This window comes from Ambystoma mexicanum, chromosome 8, assembly GCF_040938575.1.
Source record: "Ambystoma mexicanum isolate Mex_15411 chromosome 8, UKY_AmexF1_1, whole genome shotgun sequence".
Taxonomy (NCBI): Eukaryota; Metazoa; Chordata; class Amphibia; order Caudata; family Ambystomatidae; genus Ambystoma; species Ambystoma mexicanum.
In genome coordinates, this window is record NC_090929.1 from 13,356,116 (window position 1) to 13,375,660 (window position 19,545).

At 51.9% G+C, this 19,545-nt stretch overlaps 1 protein-coding gene across 1 annotated transcript in view; it reads left to right on the forward strand.

The window, feature by feature from the left end:
• The window catches only part of PTRH1 (peptidyl-tRNA hydrolase 1 homolog), a 336,615-nt gene that overhangs the window by 257,216 nt on the left and 59,854 nt on the right, over nucleotides 1-19,545 (forward strand). The window contains exon 3 of the mRNA XM_069609139.1: nucleotides 13,328-13,427. Within this exon, the coding sequence (XP_069465240.1) occupies nucleotides 13,328-13,427 (100 nt within the window). The remainder of the gene's footprint in view (nucleotides 1-13,327; nucleotides 13,428-19,545) is intronic.

Here is a 19,545-nt window from a genome sequence, read left to right on the forward strand (position 1 = left end):
GAAATCTGAAGGACCTCCCTGTGCCACTGCACGGAAGGTGCTGTCTGTCACAATGTAAAGTTGATGCCTATGGAGCGCGTCAGACTCCGAAGTCAGAAGAAACACTGAGTCCAAATCAGAGAAAAATACATGAGAGGGTGGGAAAAATGTCTCACTCTCTCTAGGTTACAAATGAAAACGTCCTAAAGTCCAACAAAAAGTGCTGGGGGTCTCTAAGGTAGAGAGGCACATTTCTGAGAATTCTCCCTAACAGTTACTTTTTCTATGAATATGTGAGCACTTGGATGGCCGCACATTAGTCTGGGGCATTGACCAGAGGCGCCCAAGTCCAGGTGCAGCAGCACACACACATAACTAAACCTTAATACAACCGACTAGCACCAGCCAGTGAGGCTGCCTTCATGATCTAAAGGGGGGCCCTGAGACAAAGGGGCGGCAAGGGTGCAGGATCCCCTTTAGGACTGAACTTGTGGCACCTGTCATGATCTCTGCTTCCAAAAGATCAGGACTTGCCCGACTCCCTTGGAAGCAGACCCATAACCCCGGTTCCGAGTGCCAACAAGTCCCAATTGGGACCTTTTGGACCCTGTCCTGGCGCCAGTGGCACCAGGCTCATAAAGATGCCCAGTCCCAGCGCTGGAAGCGCCGGGCTCATAATGCTTGGGTGGACTTACCTGCAGCAGACCATGCTGCTTACTTACCTGCCAGTTGAGCCCCTGATCCTCTTCTATTTGGGACTACTTTTCCTGTTGGGTGGGGCAGGAGCCACTCCCTAGGTTCAGAACACTGGAACTCTTCTGGAAAGCAGGAACTCTTTTCTTACCTAGGCGAGGCTGTGGAAGGAGACACCTAAGCACTACAGGAGGCTATTTAAACCACACCCGATGGATGAATCTTGCTTTGCGTTATTCTGCATTCTCTGCAGCAGAACGCTCATCGTGTCTTCTGCTTCTGATCCTGGGCCTAAGGGAACAAAGGCTTACCATCCTGGAATCCAGTCTTCAGCAGCACCTGTAAAGACAAAGAAAGAACAGGTTAGCACTTCGGTCTTCAGTGGCAGCGCATCTCTACCTGGTCCATCGGCTGTCACCAACGCCTTGCGCTGCATTCCGGCATCTGAAAGACAAAGGCTTACCTACTCTTCGCATGCTCCGGAGGTCTTCGCACTGCATTCCGGCATCTGAAAGACAAAAGCTTACCAGTTCTTTGCACGCTCCGGAGGCCTTCGGTGCTGCATCCCGCATCTGAAAGACAAAAGAAGGTGCGTTTAAAGACATTGGGCAACTTTATTACTCACGTGCCATTACTCCTTCCCACGCCGAATCCAGTGGGTATTCCAGCACCCTTCAGCTTCTCTAAAGCTCCGAACTTGTACCTGCAAGATAAAAGGGACAGTTAGTGCGCATCGTGAAGCAGGCTACAAGCGCTTACTTACGTGCTTCAGGCGCTTCTATTCCTCACGCGGGTTCGATCCTCAACTCTCATCAGCCCGCCATCCGCCATCACCGGAACCCTGCAAAACAAGAGATATCATTACAAAAGACTTTTAAGACATTTGAAGTGCCCAGAACTTACCGTTCGTGCAGTTAACGACGGACAGCAGTCCTCTGAGGTCAAGAGGCCTGCACCCTTATCCAGTGAAGAAACTGGTTACGGCACCCTGCCCCGAGGCAGATGGAGAGCTCGGCGTTCACTTACCTAAGGTGAGGGCGTTAACCTTTGGGGTTCTACAGGAGAAGAGAAAGGGAAGAGGAGAGAGGCACCCAATAACCCCAGTTCATTAATCCCATATTTTCTATCTGCAGACATCTTACTCTTCGAGTCAGACATACAGTGCACAGAGGTCCAGCCCAAAGAGCCAACCGTGTGTTACACATCACCTTTGAAGATACAGCATTCACCCAGTCAAGACCGGCGCCTCTGCAGGAATCAGGTGCACGTTACAGAACGCAAAGCCTACCGCAAAACTCCCACCCAGGCGCTATGGAAACCTCGGATACCGACCAGCTAGCCCAGTTACTTGGGGAACTAAGAGCAGAAGTGCATGCAGCCCGTCAGGAAACGAATGCTCTAAGAAGGGAACTGATTATTTCCAAGGAGCGAACAGACGATCTCGCTAGACAATTGCTACAGTCACAAGCCGGACAAACTCCGTTACCCGCATCAGGGGCAAATCTTCCTTCAACATCCTCTACGAACCCAGTGCAGATCAACCTATCTGGGAATGTACCTCTGGCTCCGCCCGAACGATTTTCTGGTGACCCAAAGAGGTTTGCAGTATTTATTAATCAGTGCCGGTTGCACTTCTTATGCCGGCCAGCAGCCTTTCCAACTGATCAAGCTAAGGTAGCTTTCGTGCTTTCTTACCTTAGTGGCAATGCGGCAGACTGGTCGATCCCTCTAGTTAATCAAGATGATCCGGTTCTCCATGATTTTCAAGCTTTTCAGCTCAGTATGGAAAAACTGTTTGCAAGACATTCACAGGGGCAGGCCTTGGACAATGAGCTCCTTTCATTGCGACAGGGTAATCAAGACCTTTTGGCTTATATTGCGTCTTTCAACAGACTGATAGTGGAAACTCGATGGCCTGAGGACAAAAGGATTACGCTGTTTTATAGAGGTCTACGTGGAGAGCTCAAAGATGTGTTAGCCCAAGTAGTGAATCCCCCGCAAGACTGTTCGGACTATATTGACTTAGTCGTTCAAATTGACCACAGACTGCAGAACAGGAAGGCCGATTGTTCCAAGTTTGATGCTCGAGTATTTTCCAAACCACCAACTCCTACCAAAGGAGTAGACTCCGGGGAACCCATGCAAATAGGGGGCCTGAAAGGACCACTAACACAAAAGGAGCGGGAAAGGAGAAAACAGCTGCAATTATGCCTCTATTGCGGAAACTCGGGGCACTTTCTTCGAGACTGTCCGGTGAAACCAGCCAAGAAGGCAGTAGGAGCTGCAGTTACCAGGGTCACAAACTCTGAGCAGGGAAACGACCTCGACCGACAAGAATAGAGGTCCTCTTTGCCGAGCGTTAAAACCAGTTCCGTGACCTTGCATTTCGTGATACCTATGGTCCTCATTAGCCCTGAACATCTGGATCGATTACATGCGATTGAAGCTTACGTCGACAGCGGTGCCATCGGCAATTATGTGGATCATGAAATGGTTTTGAGGATGAATCTGACTCTTTGTCCAAAGGCTGTAAAGGACGTCATTACTACGGTGGATGGTACGGAGATAGCCTCCGGACCAGTAACGCATACCACCCAAGAAGTGACGCTAGTAAGTCAAGATGGACACCATGAGAAGATTGTGTTCGATGTGATCAAGGCCCCTCAGTTCCAGATTATTCTAGGAATTCCTTGGTTAGAGAAGCACAATCCTCAGATCGATTGGCGAGCAAGAACGGTTCAGTTTCCAGAATGTGTCTCTACTTGTCACCCTCGACCTGGTGTTGCACTGGCAGCAATTTCCTCGGAGGCTCCCCAGTTACCTCCTGAATACCTAGAATTCCAAGATGTTTTCCGGAAGGATCAGGCTAACTCTCTACCTCCTCATAGGTCTTATGACTGCCAGATAGACCTGATACCTGGATCTACTCCTCCTTGTAGTAGAATTTATGCCCTCACCGAGCCTGAGAATCTTCACCTCCGACAATACCTGGATCAATACCTAGCGAATGGGTTTATTCGTCCTTCCAAGTCCCCTGCTTCCTCAGCTTTGTTCTTCGTTCCAAAAAAAGAAGGGGACCTTAGAACTTGTATAGATTATCGCACCCTGAACCAGATCACCGTTAAGAATAGATATCCGTTACCTTTGATCCCTGAACTCCTGGACCAAGTCAGAAAAGCATGCATATATACAAAGCTGGATCTTAGAGGAGCCTACCACTTGGTACAAGTAAAAGAGGGCGATGAATGGAAGACGGCCTTCCGCACCAAGTATGGGCTATTTGAATATCAGGTCATGCCCTTCGGACTTTGCAATGCCCCGGCCGCCTTTCAATATTTTATGAACGATGTCCTCAGAGAACTCATAGATGTGTGTGTTGTTGTTTACATTGACGACATCCTCGTTTATTCTTCATCGGAAACTGAACATCGGAAACACGTGAAAATGGTCCTCGAGAGATTGCGTCAACACAAACTTTTCGCTAAGTTGGAAAAATGTGTTTTCAACGTGACTGAAGTTGAATTCTTGGGATTCATATTATCACCTAGCGGAGTGCGTATGGATTCAAAGAAGGTCGATGCAATTCTCAAATGGCCATCGCCATCCTCCGTAAAAGGTGTTCAAAGCATGTTAGGCTTCGCTAACTTTTACCGCAGGTTTATCCCCGAATTCTCTCGAATAGTCCAGCCCATCACCGCCTTGTTAAAGAAAAACAAACGTTTTGAATGGTCTACCTAGGCGGAACAAGCTTTCCAGAATTTGAAGACTAGATTTATCTCTGCACCGATCTTAAAACATCCTCGCCCAGAACTCCCCTACATCGTTGAAACTGATGCTTCGAGCCTTGCCATGGGGGCGGTTCTATCACAAAAGGACCCAGTAACCAATCAGTTGCATCCCGTGGCATTTTGGTCCCGCAAATTCTCGCCTCCTGAAATCAATTACACTATTACTGATAAGGAACTTCTAGCTATCAAGTCCGCCTTTAAGGCTTGGCGGCATTATCTTCTGGGGGCCCGACACACCGTTACTGTGATTACAGATCACCGAAACCTGCAATATTTGAAAACCGCAAAAGCTCAATCCTCTAGGCAACTCCGTTGGGCACTATTCTTTGCCGAGTTTGACTTCATAATTACCTATCGACCTGGTACAAAAAACGGTAAAGCTGATGCCCTTTCTCGGATGGGAGTGGAAGAACATTTGATCAATCCTAAACCTGTACCTATCATTCCCGAACAAAGAATTCTAGGTGTAATCGCCACACAATCCATAGAGGAAGTTAAGGATAAAGCCAGGCTACTGGTAACTCCAGCAGACATACAGAATTGGCATCTGCAGGGAAAGGACTTTACGGTGAAGGACAACCTATTATATTTCCAAGAACGGTTATACCTGCCCAGCACAGATTTACAGGAAAAGGTAATCTCTTGTTATCACGACTCTTTAATGGAAGGACATCCCGGTATGACCAAGACCTCGGAAAAGATCAAGCGCTACTTCTGGTGGCCGTCTTGGAAAAAAGATATCAGAGACTTTATAATGTCCTGTGGAGTATGCGCCCAAAACAAGAGTCAAAAGGAAAAACCAGCCGGCCTCTTACGCCCTATTGACATCCCACCTCGCCCTTGGCATACGCTTTCTATGGACTTCATCACCGATCTACCTCCATGCTCCGGATACAATACGATCCTAGTAATCGTGGACCTATTCTCCAAGATGGCGCTTTTCATTCCACTCAAAGGCTTACCAACAGCAGCAACTCTGGCCCTAGAATTTCTCGAAAACATCGTCCGACTGCACGGTTTTCCTTCAGTTCTCATTTCGGATCGAGGTAGTCAATTTATTTCTCATTTTTGGCGAAGTTGCTGTCGGTCGGCTCAAATTGATGTGAGACTTTCGACCAGCCACCACCCTCAAACCGACGGACAAACCGAGAGGACCAATCAAACTCTGGAACAGTATTTGCGCTGCATGCTACAACAAACTGAAAACACTTGGAAAGATATCCTTTGGATAGCCGAATATGCCTACAATAACTCTGTCCACTCGGGAACTGGGAAGACTCCGTTTTTTCTTTTATACGGTAGTCACCCTCGAACCTCGGAGTTGGATCCACTCCAAGATCTTGGAACACCAGCAGTAGACCACCTGCATTCTACAATCACCCAAGCCTTTAAGGAAGCCGTTTCTCACCTTCAAAGGGCTAAAGAACAATACAAGAAAGGAGCAGACCAACATCGGAAGGAAGCCCCCCAATATCAAGTAGGAGATCAAGTCTGGTTATCCACCAAATATCTACCTCTAAAAGGACCACGCACATTCAACCCAAGATACCTTGGTCCCTATTCCATCACTACCATAGTAAATCCAGTAGCGGTCAAGTTGGACTTGCCCCCTCACATGAAGATACATCCGGTCTTCCACGTCTCTCTATTAAAACCTGTGAAACCTCAAACCCGACTAACTAAATCTCCAAAACCTATTCTAGTTGATGGAGAACTCGAGTTTGAAGTCAAAAGCATCCTGGATTCCAAGATCTCCAAATCTAAACTATTTTACCTGATTGACTGGAAAGGCTACGGTCCCCAAGAAAGATCCTGGGAACCTGCAGAATATGTCCACGCCCCTCGGCTAATCAAAAGATTTCATCGAACATTTCCTAACAAGCCCAAACCCTGGAGAAGCCCGGTTTGGGAGGGGCCTTGAGGGGGGGTGCTGTCATGATCTCTGCTTCCAAAAGATCAGGACTTGCCCGACTCCCTTGGAAGCAGACCCAAAACCCGGTTCCGAGTGCCAGCCAGTCCCAATTGGGACCTTTTGGACCCTGTCCTGGCACCAGTGGCACCAGGCTCATAAAGATGCCCAGTCCCAGCGCTGGAAGCGCCGGGCTCATAATGCTTGGGTGGACTTACCTGCAGCAGACCATGCTGCTTACTTACCTGCCAGTTGAGCCCCTGATCCTCTTCTGTTTGGGACTACTTTTCCTGTTGGGTGGGGCAGGAGCCACTCCCTAGGTTCAGAACACTGGAACTCTTCTGGAAAGCAGGAACTCTTTTCTTACCTAGGCGAGGCTGTGGAAGGAGACACCTAAGCACTACAGGAGGCTATTTAAACCACACCTGATGGATGAATCTTGCTTTGCGTTATTCTGCATTCTCTGCAGCAGAACGCTCATTGTGTCTTCTGCTTCTGATCCTGGGCCTAAGGGAACAAAGGCTTACCATCCTGGAATCCAGTCTTCAGCAGCACCTGTAAAGACAAAGAAAGAACAGGTTAGCACTACGGTCTTCAGTGGCAGCGCATCTCTTACCTGGTCCATCGGCTGTCACCAACGCCTCGCGCTGCATTCCGGCATCTGAAAGACAAAGGCTTACCTACTCTTCGCATGCTCCGGAGGTCTTCGCACTGCATTCCGGCATCTGAAAGACAAAAGCTTACCAGCTCTTTGCACGCTCCGGAGGCCTTCGGCGCTGCATCCCGCATCTGAAAGACAAAAGAAGGTGCGTTTAAAGACATTGGGCAACTTTATTACTCACGTGCCATTACTCCTTCCCACGCCGAATCCAGTGGGTATTCCAGCACCCTTCAGCTTCTCTAAAGCTCCGAACTTGTACCTGCAAGATAAAAGGGACAGTTAGTGCGCATCGTGAAGCAGGCTACAAGCGCTTACTTACGTGCTTCCAGGCGCTTCTATTCCTCACGCGGGTTCGATCCTCAACTCTCATCAGCCCGCCATCCGCCATCGCCGGAACCCTGCAAAACAAGAGATATCATTACAAAGACTTTAAAGACATTTGAAGTGCCCAGAACTTACCGTTCGTGCAGTTAACGACAGACAGCAGTCCTCTGAGGTCAAGAGGCCTGCACCCTTATCCAGTGAAGAAACTGGTTACGGCACCCTGCCCCGAGGCAGATGGAGAGCTCTGCGTTCACTTACCTAAGGTGAGGGCGTTAACCTTTGGGGTTCTACAGGAGAAGAGAAAGGGAAGAGGAGAGAGGCACCCAATAACCCCAGTTCATTAATCCCATATTTTCTATCTGCAGACATCTTACTCTTCGAGTCAGACATACAGTGCACAGTGGTCCAGCCCAAAGAGCCAACCGTGTGTTACACATCACCTTTGAAGATACGGCATTCACCCAGTCAAGACCGGCGCCTCTGCGGGAATCAGCTGAGCGTTACAGCACCCTTTGGCTTTCTTCAGAAGGACCCCAGCATATGTGAAGACGCACACAGTTTCCTTTTATTTACGTTTACAGTCCCCGCTTCTTGATTTGTGCCCCGCCCCCCGTTTTATAGTGGCAACATAAAATATAGTAGATTGAGCTGCGTTTCCACCGCTGACCCATGACCCCTTCTTGCCGGTTTAGATGAGTGGAACCACCAGAGCAATGCCACAGAGAGGAGCTCTAATAATATTCCTGCCTGATCAGAGGAGGAACCTTTAATTTGCATGAATAAACACAAAGAAATATGGATTACCAAAAGATATGTTTTTATTTGCCTCCAAAATATTGTGAATGGGTAATACTTTTTTAACTCCTTAAAAACTTGGAAACATGTGGCATAAAATAACTCCCACTTCAAAATCTTACCTGTAGCCCCGAGACCTCCCAAGGAAAGACACAACCCCCCCTCTTCTGGTTTATGCAACCACTGCCACAGTCAGCTGCTGAATGTGTGTTTTTAGTGCTTTGGATAACAGGAAGAGCTTCTACAAGAAACTACATGAGCCCAGCTGGCTAGCTGCGCAGTCCCATTACATTAATGTAGTAGGGAGGCAGCGGGAGAGCGAGAGGGACAGCACTGTAAAGGCAGGATTGACAGTCTGGAGTGGTTAGATGTACTACAATATTAACTAATGTCTCGTGTCATCCTTCCAGTGAGCGTTGGTGCTTTCTCAGGGTTGCTTTGAAGCCTGGTAGAGAGGGCATGAACTCCATATCATTGGACAGGGTGTTCCAGTGGTGGGGGATGAGCAGAGTGAAGAAGCGAATGTGTGAGTTTGTGGTGTGCTGGCGACTTCGGGGCGCAATGCCGTGGATAGCAAGAGATCAATTCTGCTACTTTGGGGGCAATGCCCGAACCCGTGGTCTGCAGCTCATGTACAGTTGTGTGGACTAGAAAGAGGAATGTACAGCAGAAACCACTGTACGTGTACAGCCATCAGACCTGGGGGCGGGTGGCAGAGGTGGGCGAGGATCAAAGGCGGATGAAGATATCAAAGTTAAGGGTCTTGTCTATCGGGCTAAAGGACTGGAGAGACTGGAGCAGTGGTGCAGCCTGCAGCGCATGGAGAGGCTGTCCCATGGGAAGGCTGGAGCAGTGGTGCAGCCTGCAGAGTATGGAGAGGCTCTCCCATGGGAAGGCTGGAGCAGTGGTGCAGCCTGCAGAGCATGGAGACGCTCTCCCATGGGAAGGCTGGAGCAGTGGTGCAGCCTGCAGAGCATGGAGAGGCTGTCCCATGAGAAGGCTGGAGCAGTGGTGCAGCCTACAGAGTATGGAGAGGCTGTCCCATGAGAAGACTGGAGCAGTGGTGCAGCCTGCAGAGTATGGAGACGCTGTCCCAGGAGAAGGCTGGAGCAGTGGTGCAGCCTGCAGAGCATGGAGAGGCTGTCCCATGGGAAGGCTGGAGCAGTGGTGCAGCCTGCAGAGCATGGAGACGCTCTCCCATGGGAAGGCTGGAGCAGTGGTGCAGCCTGCAGAGCATGGAGAGGCTCTCCCATGGGAAGGCTGGAGCAGTGGTGCAGCCTGCAGAGCATGGAGAGGCTGTCCCATGAGAAGGCTGGAGCAGTGGTGCAGCCTGCAGAGCATGGAGAGGCTGCCCCATGGGAAGGCTGGAGCAGTGGTGCTGCCTGCAGAGCATGGAGACGCTCTCCCATGGGAAGGCTGGAGCAGTGGTGCAGCCTGCAGAGCATGGAGAGGCTGTCCCATGAGAAGGCTGGAGCAGTGGTGCAGCCTACAGAGCATGGAGAGGCTGTCCCATGAGAAGACTGGAGCAGTGGTGCAGCCTGCAGAGCATGGAGAGACTGTCCCATGGGCAGGCTGGAGCAGTGGTGCAGCCTGCAGAGTATGGAGACGCTGTCCCAGGAGAAGGCTGGAGCAGTGGTGCAGCCTGCAGAGCATGGAGAGGCTGTCCCATGGGCAGGCTGGAGCAGTGGTGCAGCCTGCAGAGCATGGAGACGCTGTCCCATGGGAAGGCTGGAGCAGTGGTGCAGCCTGCAGAGCATGGAGAGGCTGTCCCATGGGAAGGCTCGAGCAGTGGTGCAGCCTGCAGAGCATGGAGACGCTCTCCCATGGGAAGGCTGGAGCAGTGGTGCAGCCTGCAGAGCATGGAGAGGCTGTCCCATGAGAAGGCTGGAGCAGTGGTGCAGCCTACAGAGTATGGAGAGGCTGTCCCATGAGAAGACTGGAGCAGTGGTGCAGCCTGCAGAGCATGGAGAGGCTGTCCCATGGGCAGGCTGGAGCAGTGGTGCAGCCTGGAGAGTATGGAGACGCTGTCCCAGGAGAAGGCTGGAGCAGTGGTGCAGCCTGCAGAGCATGGAGAGGCTGTCCCATGGGCAGGCTGGAGCAGTGGTGCAGCCTGCAGAGCATGGAGACGCTGTCCCATGGGAAGGCTGGAGCAGTGGTGCAGCCTGCAGAGCATGGAGAGGCTCTCCCATGGGAAGGCTCGAGCAGTGGTGCAGCCTGCAGAGCATGGAGACGCTCTCCCATGGGAAGGCTGGAGCAGTGGTGCAGCCTGCAGAGTATGGAGAGGCTGTCCCATGAGAAGGCTGGAGCGGTGGTGCAGCCTGCAGACTATGGAGAGGCTGTCCCATGGGAAGGCTGGAGCGGTGGTGCAGCCTGCAGAGCATGGAGAGGCTGTCCCATGGGAAGGCTGGAGCGGTGCTGCAGCCTGCAGAGCATGGAGACGCTGTCCCATGGGAAGGCTGGAGCGGTGGTGCAGCCTGCAGATTATGGAGAGGCTGTCCCATGGGAAGGCTGGAGCGGTGGTGCAGCCTGCAGAGCATGGAGAGACTGTCCCATGGGAAGACTGGAGCGGTGGTGCAGCCTGCAGAGCATGGAGAGACTGTCCCATGGGCAGGCTGGAGCGGTGGTGCAGCCTGCAGCGCATGGAGACTGTCCCATGGGCAGGCTGGAACGGTGGTGCAGCCTGCAGCGCATGGAGAGGCTGTCCCATGGGCAGGCTGGAACGGTGGTGCAGCCTGCAGCGCATGGAGAGGCTGTCCCATGGGAAGGCTGGGGCAGTGGTGCAGCCTGCAGAGTATGGAGAGACTGTCCCATGGGAAGGCTGGGGCAGTGGTGCAGCCTGCAGAGTATGGAGAGGCTGTCCCATGGGAAGGCTGGGGCAGTGGTGCAGCCTGCAGAGTATGGAGAGGCTGTCCCATGGGAAGGCTGGGGCAGTGGTGCAGCCTGCAGAGTATGGAGAGGCTGCCCCATGAGAAGGCTGGAGCAGTGGCGCAGCCTGCAGTGCATGGAGACTCTGTCCCATGAGAAGGCTGGAGCAGTGGCGCAGCCTGCAGAGTATGGAGAGGCTGTCCCATGGGAAGGCTGGAGCAGTGCTGCAGCCTGCAGAGTATGGAGAGGCTGTCCCATGGGAAGGCTGGAGCTGTGGTGCAGCCTGCAGAGTATGGAGAGGCTGTCCCATGGGAAGGCTGGAGCAGTGGTGCAGCCTGCAGAGCATGGAGAGGCTGTCCCATGGGAAGGCTGGAGCAGTGGTGCAGCCTGCAGAGCATGGAGAGGCTGTCCCATGGGCAGGCTGGAACAGTGGTGCAGCCTGCAGCGCATGGAGAGGCTGTCCCATGGGCAGGCTGGAACAGTGGCGCAGCCTGCAGCGCATGGAGAGGCTGTCCCATGGGAAGGCTGGGGCAGTGGCGCAGCCTGCAGAGTATGGAGAGGCTGTCCCATGGAAAGGCTGGGGCAGTGGCGCAGCCTGCAGAGCACGGAGAGGCTGTCCCATGGGAAGGCTGGGGCAGTGGCGCAGCCTGCAGTGCACGGAGAGGCTGTCCCATGGGAAGGCTGGGGCAGTGGCGCAGCCTGCAGAGTACGGAGAGGCTGTCCCATGGGAAGGCTGGGGCAGTGGCGCAGCCTGCAGAGTACGGAGAGGCTGTCCCATGGGAAGGCTGGGGCAGTGGCGCAGCCTGCAGAGCATGGAGAGGCTGTCCCATGGGAAGGGTGGAGCAGTGGTGCAGCCTGCAGCGCATGGAGAGGCTGTCCCATGAGAAGGCTGGGGCAGTGGCGCAGACGCTGTCCCATGGGAAGGCTGGAGCAGTGGCGCAGCCTGCAGAGTATGGAGAGGCTGTCCCATGGGAAGGCTTGAGCAGTGGCGCAGCCTGCAGTGCATGGAGAGGCTGTCCCATGGGAAGGCTGGAGCAGTGGCGCAGCCTGCCGCGCATGGAGAGGCTGTCCCATGGGAAGGCTGGAGCAGTGGCGCAGCCTGCAGCGCATGGAGAGGCTGTCCCATGGGAAGGCTGGAGCAGTGGCGCAGCCTGCAGCGCATGGAGAGGCCCATGGGAAGGCTAGAGCAGTGGTGCAGTCTGCAGTGCATGGAGAGGCTGTCCCATGGGAAGGCTGGGGCAGTGGTGCAGCCTGCAGAGTATGGAGAGGCTGTCCCATGGGAAGGCTGGAGCAGTGGTGCAGCCTGCAGTGCATGGAGAGACTGTCCCATGGGAAGGCTGGGGCAGTGGTGCAGCCTGCAGAGTACAAGGGTGGAGCTGAGTCTTAGAGTGACCAGTGAGAATGGAGTTGACTTTCTAGAGGTTGTGAAGCTTTAAATATTAGCAGCTGTACAGGCAGAAGTAATGAACTGCTGTAGTTCCAGGGCGCTCCCAAAATGATTGCGCAGGTTATGAGCCAGAGGGAATGGGGGGAGGGGGAAAGAAAAAGAATAGGGAGGAGGAGGGCTTGCTGGAAGGTAGATCACCTCTGTCTTGGAGGAACGAAGCATCTAAGATTGGGGCACCATCCAGTGATGCGGGAAAACCTCTCGGGTAAATGAAGGGTAATTGTGAAAGAGGTGATCCAAACACCCTCCCCCTAAATACAAGCTTTAGAAAGTGATTAGAAGAACCCCAATAACAGACCCATGTGGGACCCTGACAAGTAGAGGAATGGCAGATGAAGATTGAGTAATCCGATAAACAGGGGGCAATCTAGGTGAGAGCAGTACCCTGGAAGCAGAGGGCTAGGTGGAGACCGTTCTCAGTCCAGGAAGTACACCTTACCCAGTCATTGGAATGGTGTGAGCAGCGCTTTACAAAAGGAACCATAGAAATAGAAACAGGCGAGAGACAGTCAGGAAGAGGGATGGGTAGTAAACATTGCCGAAGGCAGCAGTAAGATGGTGGAGGATGACAATAGAGACATATTTGAGGAAGATAGAACGCTGTTTCTGTGCTGCGACGGCTGTGGGACCCAGTCTGCATAGGGGTGGCTGAGTCCATGAGTGTCCAGGTAAGTGGTGATGAATAGTCTGGGAGAATGAGATCAGTGTGGTTACTGTTCCCTGAAGGAAAACCTCCGGTAGCGAACATTATCTTGCCCACCTAGAGAGTTGTCGGCCCCAAAGAGGCCATCCAATAGCGAACATTGCTCTTTACAAGTGCTTTCTAACATAGCAATGTATAATGTACTTTTTCTTGCTTTCGGTAGCTGAAAAGTTTGGGCTGGGTCCGGAAGACATCTACCTCCTCCATGATGAGTTGGACAAGCCCCTAGGGAAGGTGTCCTTGAAGCTTGGAGGAAGCGCGAGGTAAGGAGAACCTGCTTGAACATCTTATGCCTGCCTAATTGTGTGTGTGGAGACAGGAGCAGGGAACTGACTGTATGAGTCTCTGCATTTGCTGCAGAGTATGTACATCCACATGCCAAGGTGACCTTGTGTCCATGTGCCACAGAGGCTGTACGTCCACATGCCAAGGTGACCTTCTGTCTATGTGCAACAGAGGCTGTACGTCCACATGCCAAGGTGACCTTGTGTCCATGTGCCACAGAGGCTGTACGTCCACATGCCAAGGTGACCTTCTGTCTATGTGCAACAGAGGCTGTACGTCCACATGCCAAGGTGACCTTGTGTCCATGTGCCACAGAGGCTGTACGTCCACATGCCAAGGTGACCTTCTGTCTATGTGCAACAGAGGCTGTACGTCCACATGCCAAGGTGACCTTCTGTCTATGTGCAACAGAGGCTGTACGTCCACATGCCAAGGTGACCTTGTGTCCATGTTCCACATAGGCTGTACGTCCACATGCCAAGGTGACCTTGTGTAGTGGCTGTTTTTCTTAAGTGCTTATGCCACACTAAGGTTGAATGATATTATTAGAAGGAAAGATGAAATGGGATAGGATGGAACAGGAGTGGCAAAAGGAGTATGATTTTGTGTTATGTTGATGGCATGTCACACACGTTTCATGCCAAAGCATTCCCACAGACGTTTCTTAGGGGGAAATCCGTAGGAGCCCAGTGTGAGGATGGGGGAGGACTGGGAAGCAATGTCTTAGAAGGCATAAAGTGGGGTATGTGGCGCCCACGCCATTAATGCGGGTAAAATGACTGTGTTAGTCTGTCCTGCTCCTCTTCTGGGTTCCGGACCCCTGTGGACAGTCCGCTAGCCCGCCTGCTTTCTGTCACTCTGTCTGTCTTCTGGGGCACAAAGATCTGGGGATGACAGTTACAGGGACGAGGGGTCCGAGGCCCACGGGCACTACTCTTTTCTCTAAGAGCTCAGGATTCTGGGAGCAAAATGGATTTGGAATTTTGCAAGACAAGGTGGATCCCCTGAGCACAGCACACACTCAAGCCTTCCCAGCATGAGTCGACAGTTCCATATCGGCTAACAGTTCTTCGATGGTTGAGTTTCTTTTCAATAAAGAAGGCCTGATGTATTCAGCAAAACAAACAAACAAATAGTACCTCTCCAAATGAACGGTGGGGCTTTCCACCCCCTGGATCTCCCTCTGCCAGGCTCGGACCCCTTTCAGACGTCAGCCTCCCTTCTTCGGGTTCACTATGGCTTTTCATACTTTCCCCAAGTCTTAATTTCTTTTTAAACAGTTCCTCAGGGTTCACCCCGTTTGTCGGCCTCCCTCTGCCGGGTTCACTCTGCCACGTTGTGCAAAACAGTGCACTGTGGGCATCCTTCGGTTAGTTTACTCCGGTCAGCACTCTGTTCATAGGGACTTCAGGCCTCGCCAGTTTTCGTTAGCATCCCTCTGCCGTGTTCACTCTTGATAACTTTTACCAAACAGCCCACTAGGGACTTTAGACTTCGCCTCTTCTCGTTAGCATCCCTCCACGGCGTTCACTCTTGCCAACTTTTACCAAACGGTCCACTATGCTAGTTTCACTTAGAGGCATTCACGTCCCTCTCCTTTAAATTATCTGTAGGTCAAAGACTTTCGATGGTACAGAGGATTTTTCAAGACCCCTGTAGGACCACTTTGACCCCTCTTAGCCTTTTCCCAAGGTCTTCCGGTTGTGGTAGTTTCTCCCATTGTGTAATCGCCCAGAGTTTCCTGTGTAAGCACCCCAGTGGTACCCGACTCCTCTGTTGCTGGTTTCCCCCCCTTTTCATCAATTGGTCTTTCACAGTTCAAACCAGCCGTTTGCTACTTTTTGCGTTCAACGCAGTTCGGTTTGTTATCGACTCTCCCCTCGACTCACCGACTGTGATGAACCGCTTGGCTTTCCTTTTCTTTGGAGTCAAGGTTGTTACCACTGAGACAAGCGTATCTCCCTAGATTGGTAATCCGTGAAGGAGGGTTTTGTGTACTGCTGACACCTGCTGCAACTCACGCTGGCTATTGTTTGGGGTCTTATGTTTCCATGTGCTGAGGTTTCGTGGGCCTTGTTTGGAAAGGGCAAGATCGCTTCTCTCCTTGTTACCCTCTCGGTATGCGCTGTTTTTTGCCCTCCTCTTGAACTGCCGTGCTGAGTTATCTCTCATGTTGTGCGGTCTGCCTTGCTTGTCCTGTGCTCTTCTGCTCCACTTTTTATCCCTGTGGGGGAAAGGAAAGGGCTGTCAGGTGTGTGTGATTCTGGTGATTTGCCTGACTGCATGACCCTTGTATTGGGACATGTCAGGTAAACGGCTCTGGTGTTAGTCTGTTGTCTTTCGTGTTGTGCGAAAGTGTTCGTGTCGGAAAAGAGGGAGTAGTGTTTTGGAATATCCTACGTGGTAGGAAAGGGAAAAGGTGTTGAAAGAAGGGGGATAGATACCGTGTGTCACCCATCAGTGTCCCACTCCCTAAGGACCCCCCCATCCAGGTGATCCTCTCACACTGGTCCACCCCCAGGAACTGGATCCAATAGCGATGGCCATGTCCTGTCCACCTGGATGACGGATCCCCAGGGACCTTCAGGTTTCTCACAACAGCCATTCATTTTAATTGGCAAATGAGGGGCAATGACCCGATCAGTAGAATTCAATAGCAGGGACCAGGACGTTGTGCAATCCTGTGTATCGTCTTCTATGTTTTTTTGTAGCTTTTCTGAAATTTGGGAGATGGGCAGGCCAATTGAGGGCAAGTGTGTTTGAAGACCACCAGATACTTGCATCAGTAGCCACCAGCTGCATTTGCACATTTCAGTGTTCTGGACCGGAAGAATGCTCGCCAACTGGCCGGCATTTCTTCCTGTGATCCGTGTCACAGTGTCGCCGCTTCATGGTGTCTGTAATGCGGGGCGGGCCGTGCACATATTCCGATATAGCAGATCAGTAAAGATGTGCAACATGCCTAGATGTTGTGTTACCTGTTGTCAGGGGCGTTGCCCATCTCCAGTTGTTTGGTTTGGGAGTGTGCTGGACATGCACTTGTTTGAGATTGTTTGGTTTTCTGGACAATATCAGTGGAGTTCCTGGGAGATCCACCGACCTTTCACCTTCCTGCCGCAGGTCCTTCATATTTCTGGGCAGGGCTGCAGCTGTTGATGGTTGGGATCTTTATTCATTTATTTGGTGCATTATAACACTCTACAATACCATCACAATCACTTTTCTTCCCTCCTTTTGTTTTTACTCCAGGAGTGTTGAATCCTCCGGTTGTAGCCACAATGTTAGAGTTCTACCTGGAGGATGTGTGCCAATTCCCCCTCATCTGTTGTAGGAGAGCTCATCTCACATACGTAACTAAAGATTGTGGCGTGTTTTCTGTTTTTAGGGTGTATACGTTCTCACCATAGGCTAGTGGAGCGCTCTCTGGGGTTGTGCAATACTATTGGCTGTATTTTTCGGCCCTTGCGTGTTGTAAATTCCTCTCAGCAAGAGTGTGAGCTGGCAAGACATGATGTGACAATCCCAAGGGACAAGGGAGGTGAGCCCACTGTGCTTGAAATCCACTAGGGGACAGGGCAAGCAGGATCTAGATGAGCCAAGCACACATTTGGGCGGCAGTCAGAAACCCTCCACCAGAAGCCAAGTAGAGTGGGAGAAAACTTACTTAGGCAAGGTTTATGTTTTTTAGTTTATTAGCGGTAGGGCGAGCAGGGCCGGCCTTAGGGGCAGTAGTGCCTTGGGCGAATTGGCGCCCCCCTTCAAACCCCCTACCCGCCCCTGGTCAACAGGGGGCGGGGCCAAGATGTGCCTTTTTTTTAACCTCCTAGCTCGGGCATCAGCACCATATTGTTATTATATGCGCTCCACCACCTCGGGCGCATTTAATAACAATGGGGTGCCTGCCACGCCTTCTGCCACTACGCCAGCTCGGGGGAGCCCTTGAAAGACTCCCCTGAGCTGGCGTGGCAGGGGTTAATGGCGCCCTGGGGGGGCGTGGCACCCTGGGCAGTCGTCCGGCTCGCCCCCCTTAAGGCCCCTCTGAGGGCGAGCCCAGGATAGAATAAGTTTGGACAGAAGACAGAATTTTTGTGAGGCTCCCTGACGAGCACCAGTTTGTTTTCTTTGAAGTTAGGGAAACCCTTCATCTTGGCTATTGGGGTTAGTTGAGGCCTTGAACCACGCCTTCTTGTCCTTCTCCTAGGTCGGATCTACCACAATGGTTAGTTGGCATTACCTCGAGTTGTCAGATGGTGGGGGGAGGTAGTTATGTTGTAGTTGTGGTTCTATGCTTGTTTCCTTTGTGGTTTCCAGTCTCGAAGAAGAAATGTTGTTTGCAAAGGAGTAGTGGCTCAGTACACATTGTAGAGGTTGTAGGGTCCTTTAGTACACTTTCTGTTGGAGATAGAGGGGCTGCAGTAGAGAGGCAACATGTTTGCAGCACTTCTGATCCGAGAGCCTGACTTCCGAGTAATTGCACAGAGATGTGTCCGCAGATTCCTTTCTGTCCCCCCTCTTCCGGTGCTTAGGCAATGTTTCCAGGGTTGGGAGGGGCCTGTCAGAGTGGCACAGAGCCAACCACTTATGCACAGTGTGAGTGAGGGTCATGGACAGAGTGTTGGTGCTAGGAAGGGATAAGAGGAAGCAGATGCGATGGTGTCCTGGGTTGTGGTTGCCAGTGCTGACCTCTGTGCCCTTTATCATTATGAATATATGGAAAGAGCGGGATGGGAGAAAAGAGGTCTGATGGAGCTGTGGGGATATTTCAGGTGTGGACGGTTGTGGGGACGGTTGTGGGGAGCCGGTGTTACTATATGAACACGTTGTCCATGTCTGTGTGCTGTGCTCCGCTAGTTCTACAGGAGCTGTGGGGATATTTCAGGTGTGGACGGTTGTGGGGAGCCGGTGTTACTATATGAACACGTTGTCCATGTCTGTGTGCTGTGCTCCGCTAGTTCTACAGGAGCTGTGGGGATATTTCAGGTGTGGACGGTTGTGGGGAGCCGGTGTTACTGTATGAACACGTTGTCCATGTCTGTGTGCTGTGCTCCGCTAGTTCTACAGGAGCTGTGGGGATATTTCAGGTGTGGACGGTTGTGGGGAGCCGGTGTTACTATATGAACACGTTGTCCATGTCTGTGTGCTGTGCTCCGCTAGTTCTACAGGAGCTGTGGGGATATTTCAGGTGTGGACGGTTGTGGGGAGCCGGTGTTACTATATGAACACGTTGTCCATGTCTGTGTGCTGTGCTCCGCTAGTTCTACAGGAGCTGTGGGGATATTTCAGGTGTGGACGGTTGTGGGGAGCCGGTGTTACTATATGAACACGTTGTCCATGTCTGTGTGCTGTGCTCTGTTGGTTCAACGGGATCTGTGGGGATATTTCAGGTGTGGGCGGTTGTGGTGAGCTGGTGTTACTATATGAACACGTCCATGTCTGTGTGCTGTGCTCTGCTGGTTCAATGGGAGCTGTGGGGATATTTCAGGTGTGGGCGGTTGTGGTGAGCCGGTGTTACTATATGAACACGCTGTCCATGTCTGTGTGCTGTGCTCTGCTGGTTCCACGGGAGCTGTGGGGATATTTCAGGTGTGGACGGTTGTGGGGAGCCGGTGTTACTATATGAACACGTTGTCCATGTCTGTGTGCTGTGCTCCGCTAGTTCTACAGGAGCTGTGGGGATATTTCAGGTGTGGACGGTTGTGGGGAGCCGGTGTTACTATATGAACACGTTGTCCATGTCTGTGTGCTGTGCTCCGCTAGTTCTACAGGAGCTGTGGGGATATTTCAGGTGTGGACGGTTGTGGGGAGCCGGTGTTACTATATGAACACTTTGTCCAGGTCTGTGTGCTGTGCTCCGCTAGTTCTACAGGAGCTGTGGGGATATTTCAGGTGTGGACGGTTGTGGGGAGCCGGTGTTACTATATGAACACGTTGTCCATGTCTGTGTGCTGTGCTCTGTTGGTTCAACGGGATCTGTGGGGATATTTCAGGTGTGGGCGGTTGTGGTGAGCTGGTGTTACTATATGAACACGTCCATGTCTGTGTGCTGTGCTCTGCTGGTTCAACGGGAGCTGTGGGGATATTTCAGGTGTGGACGGT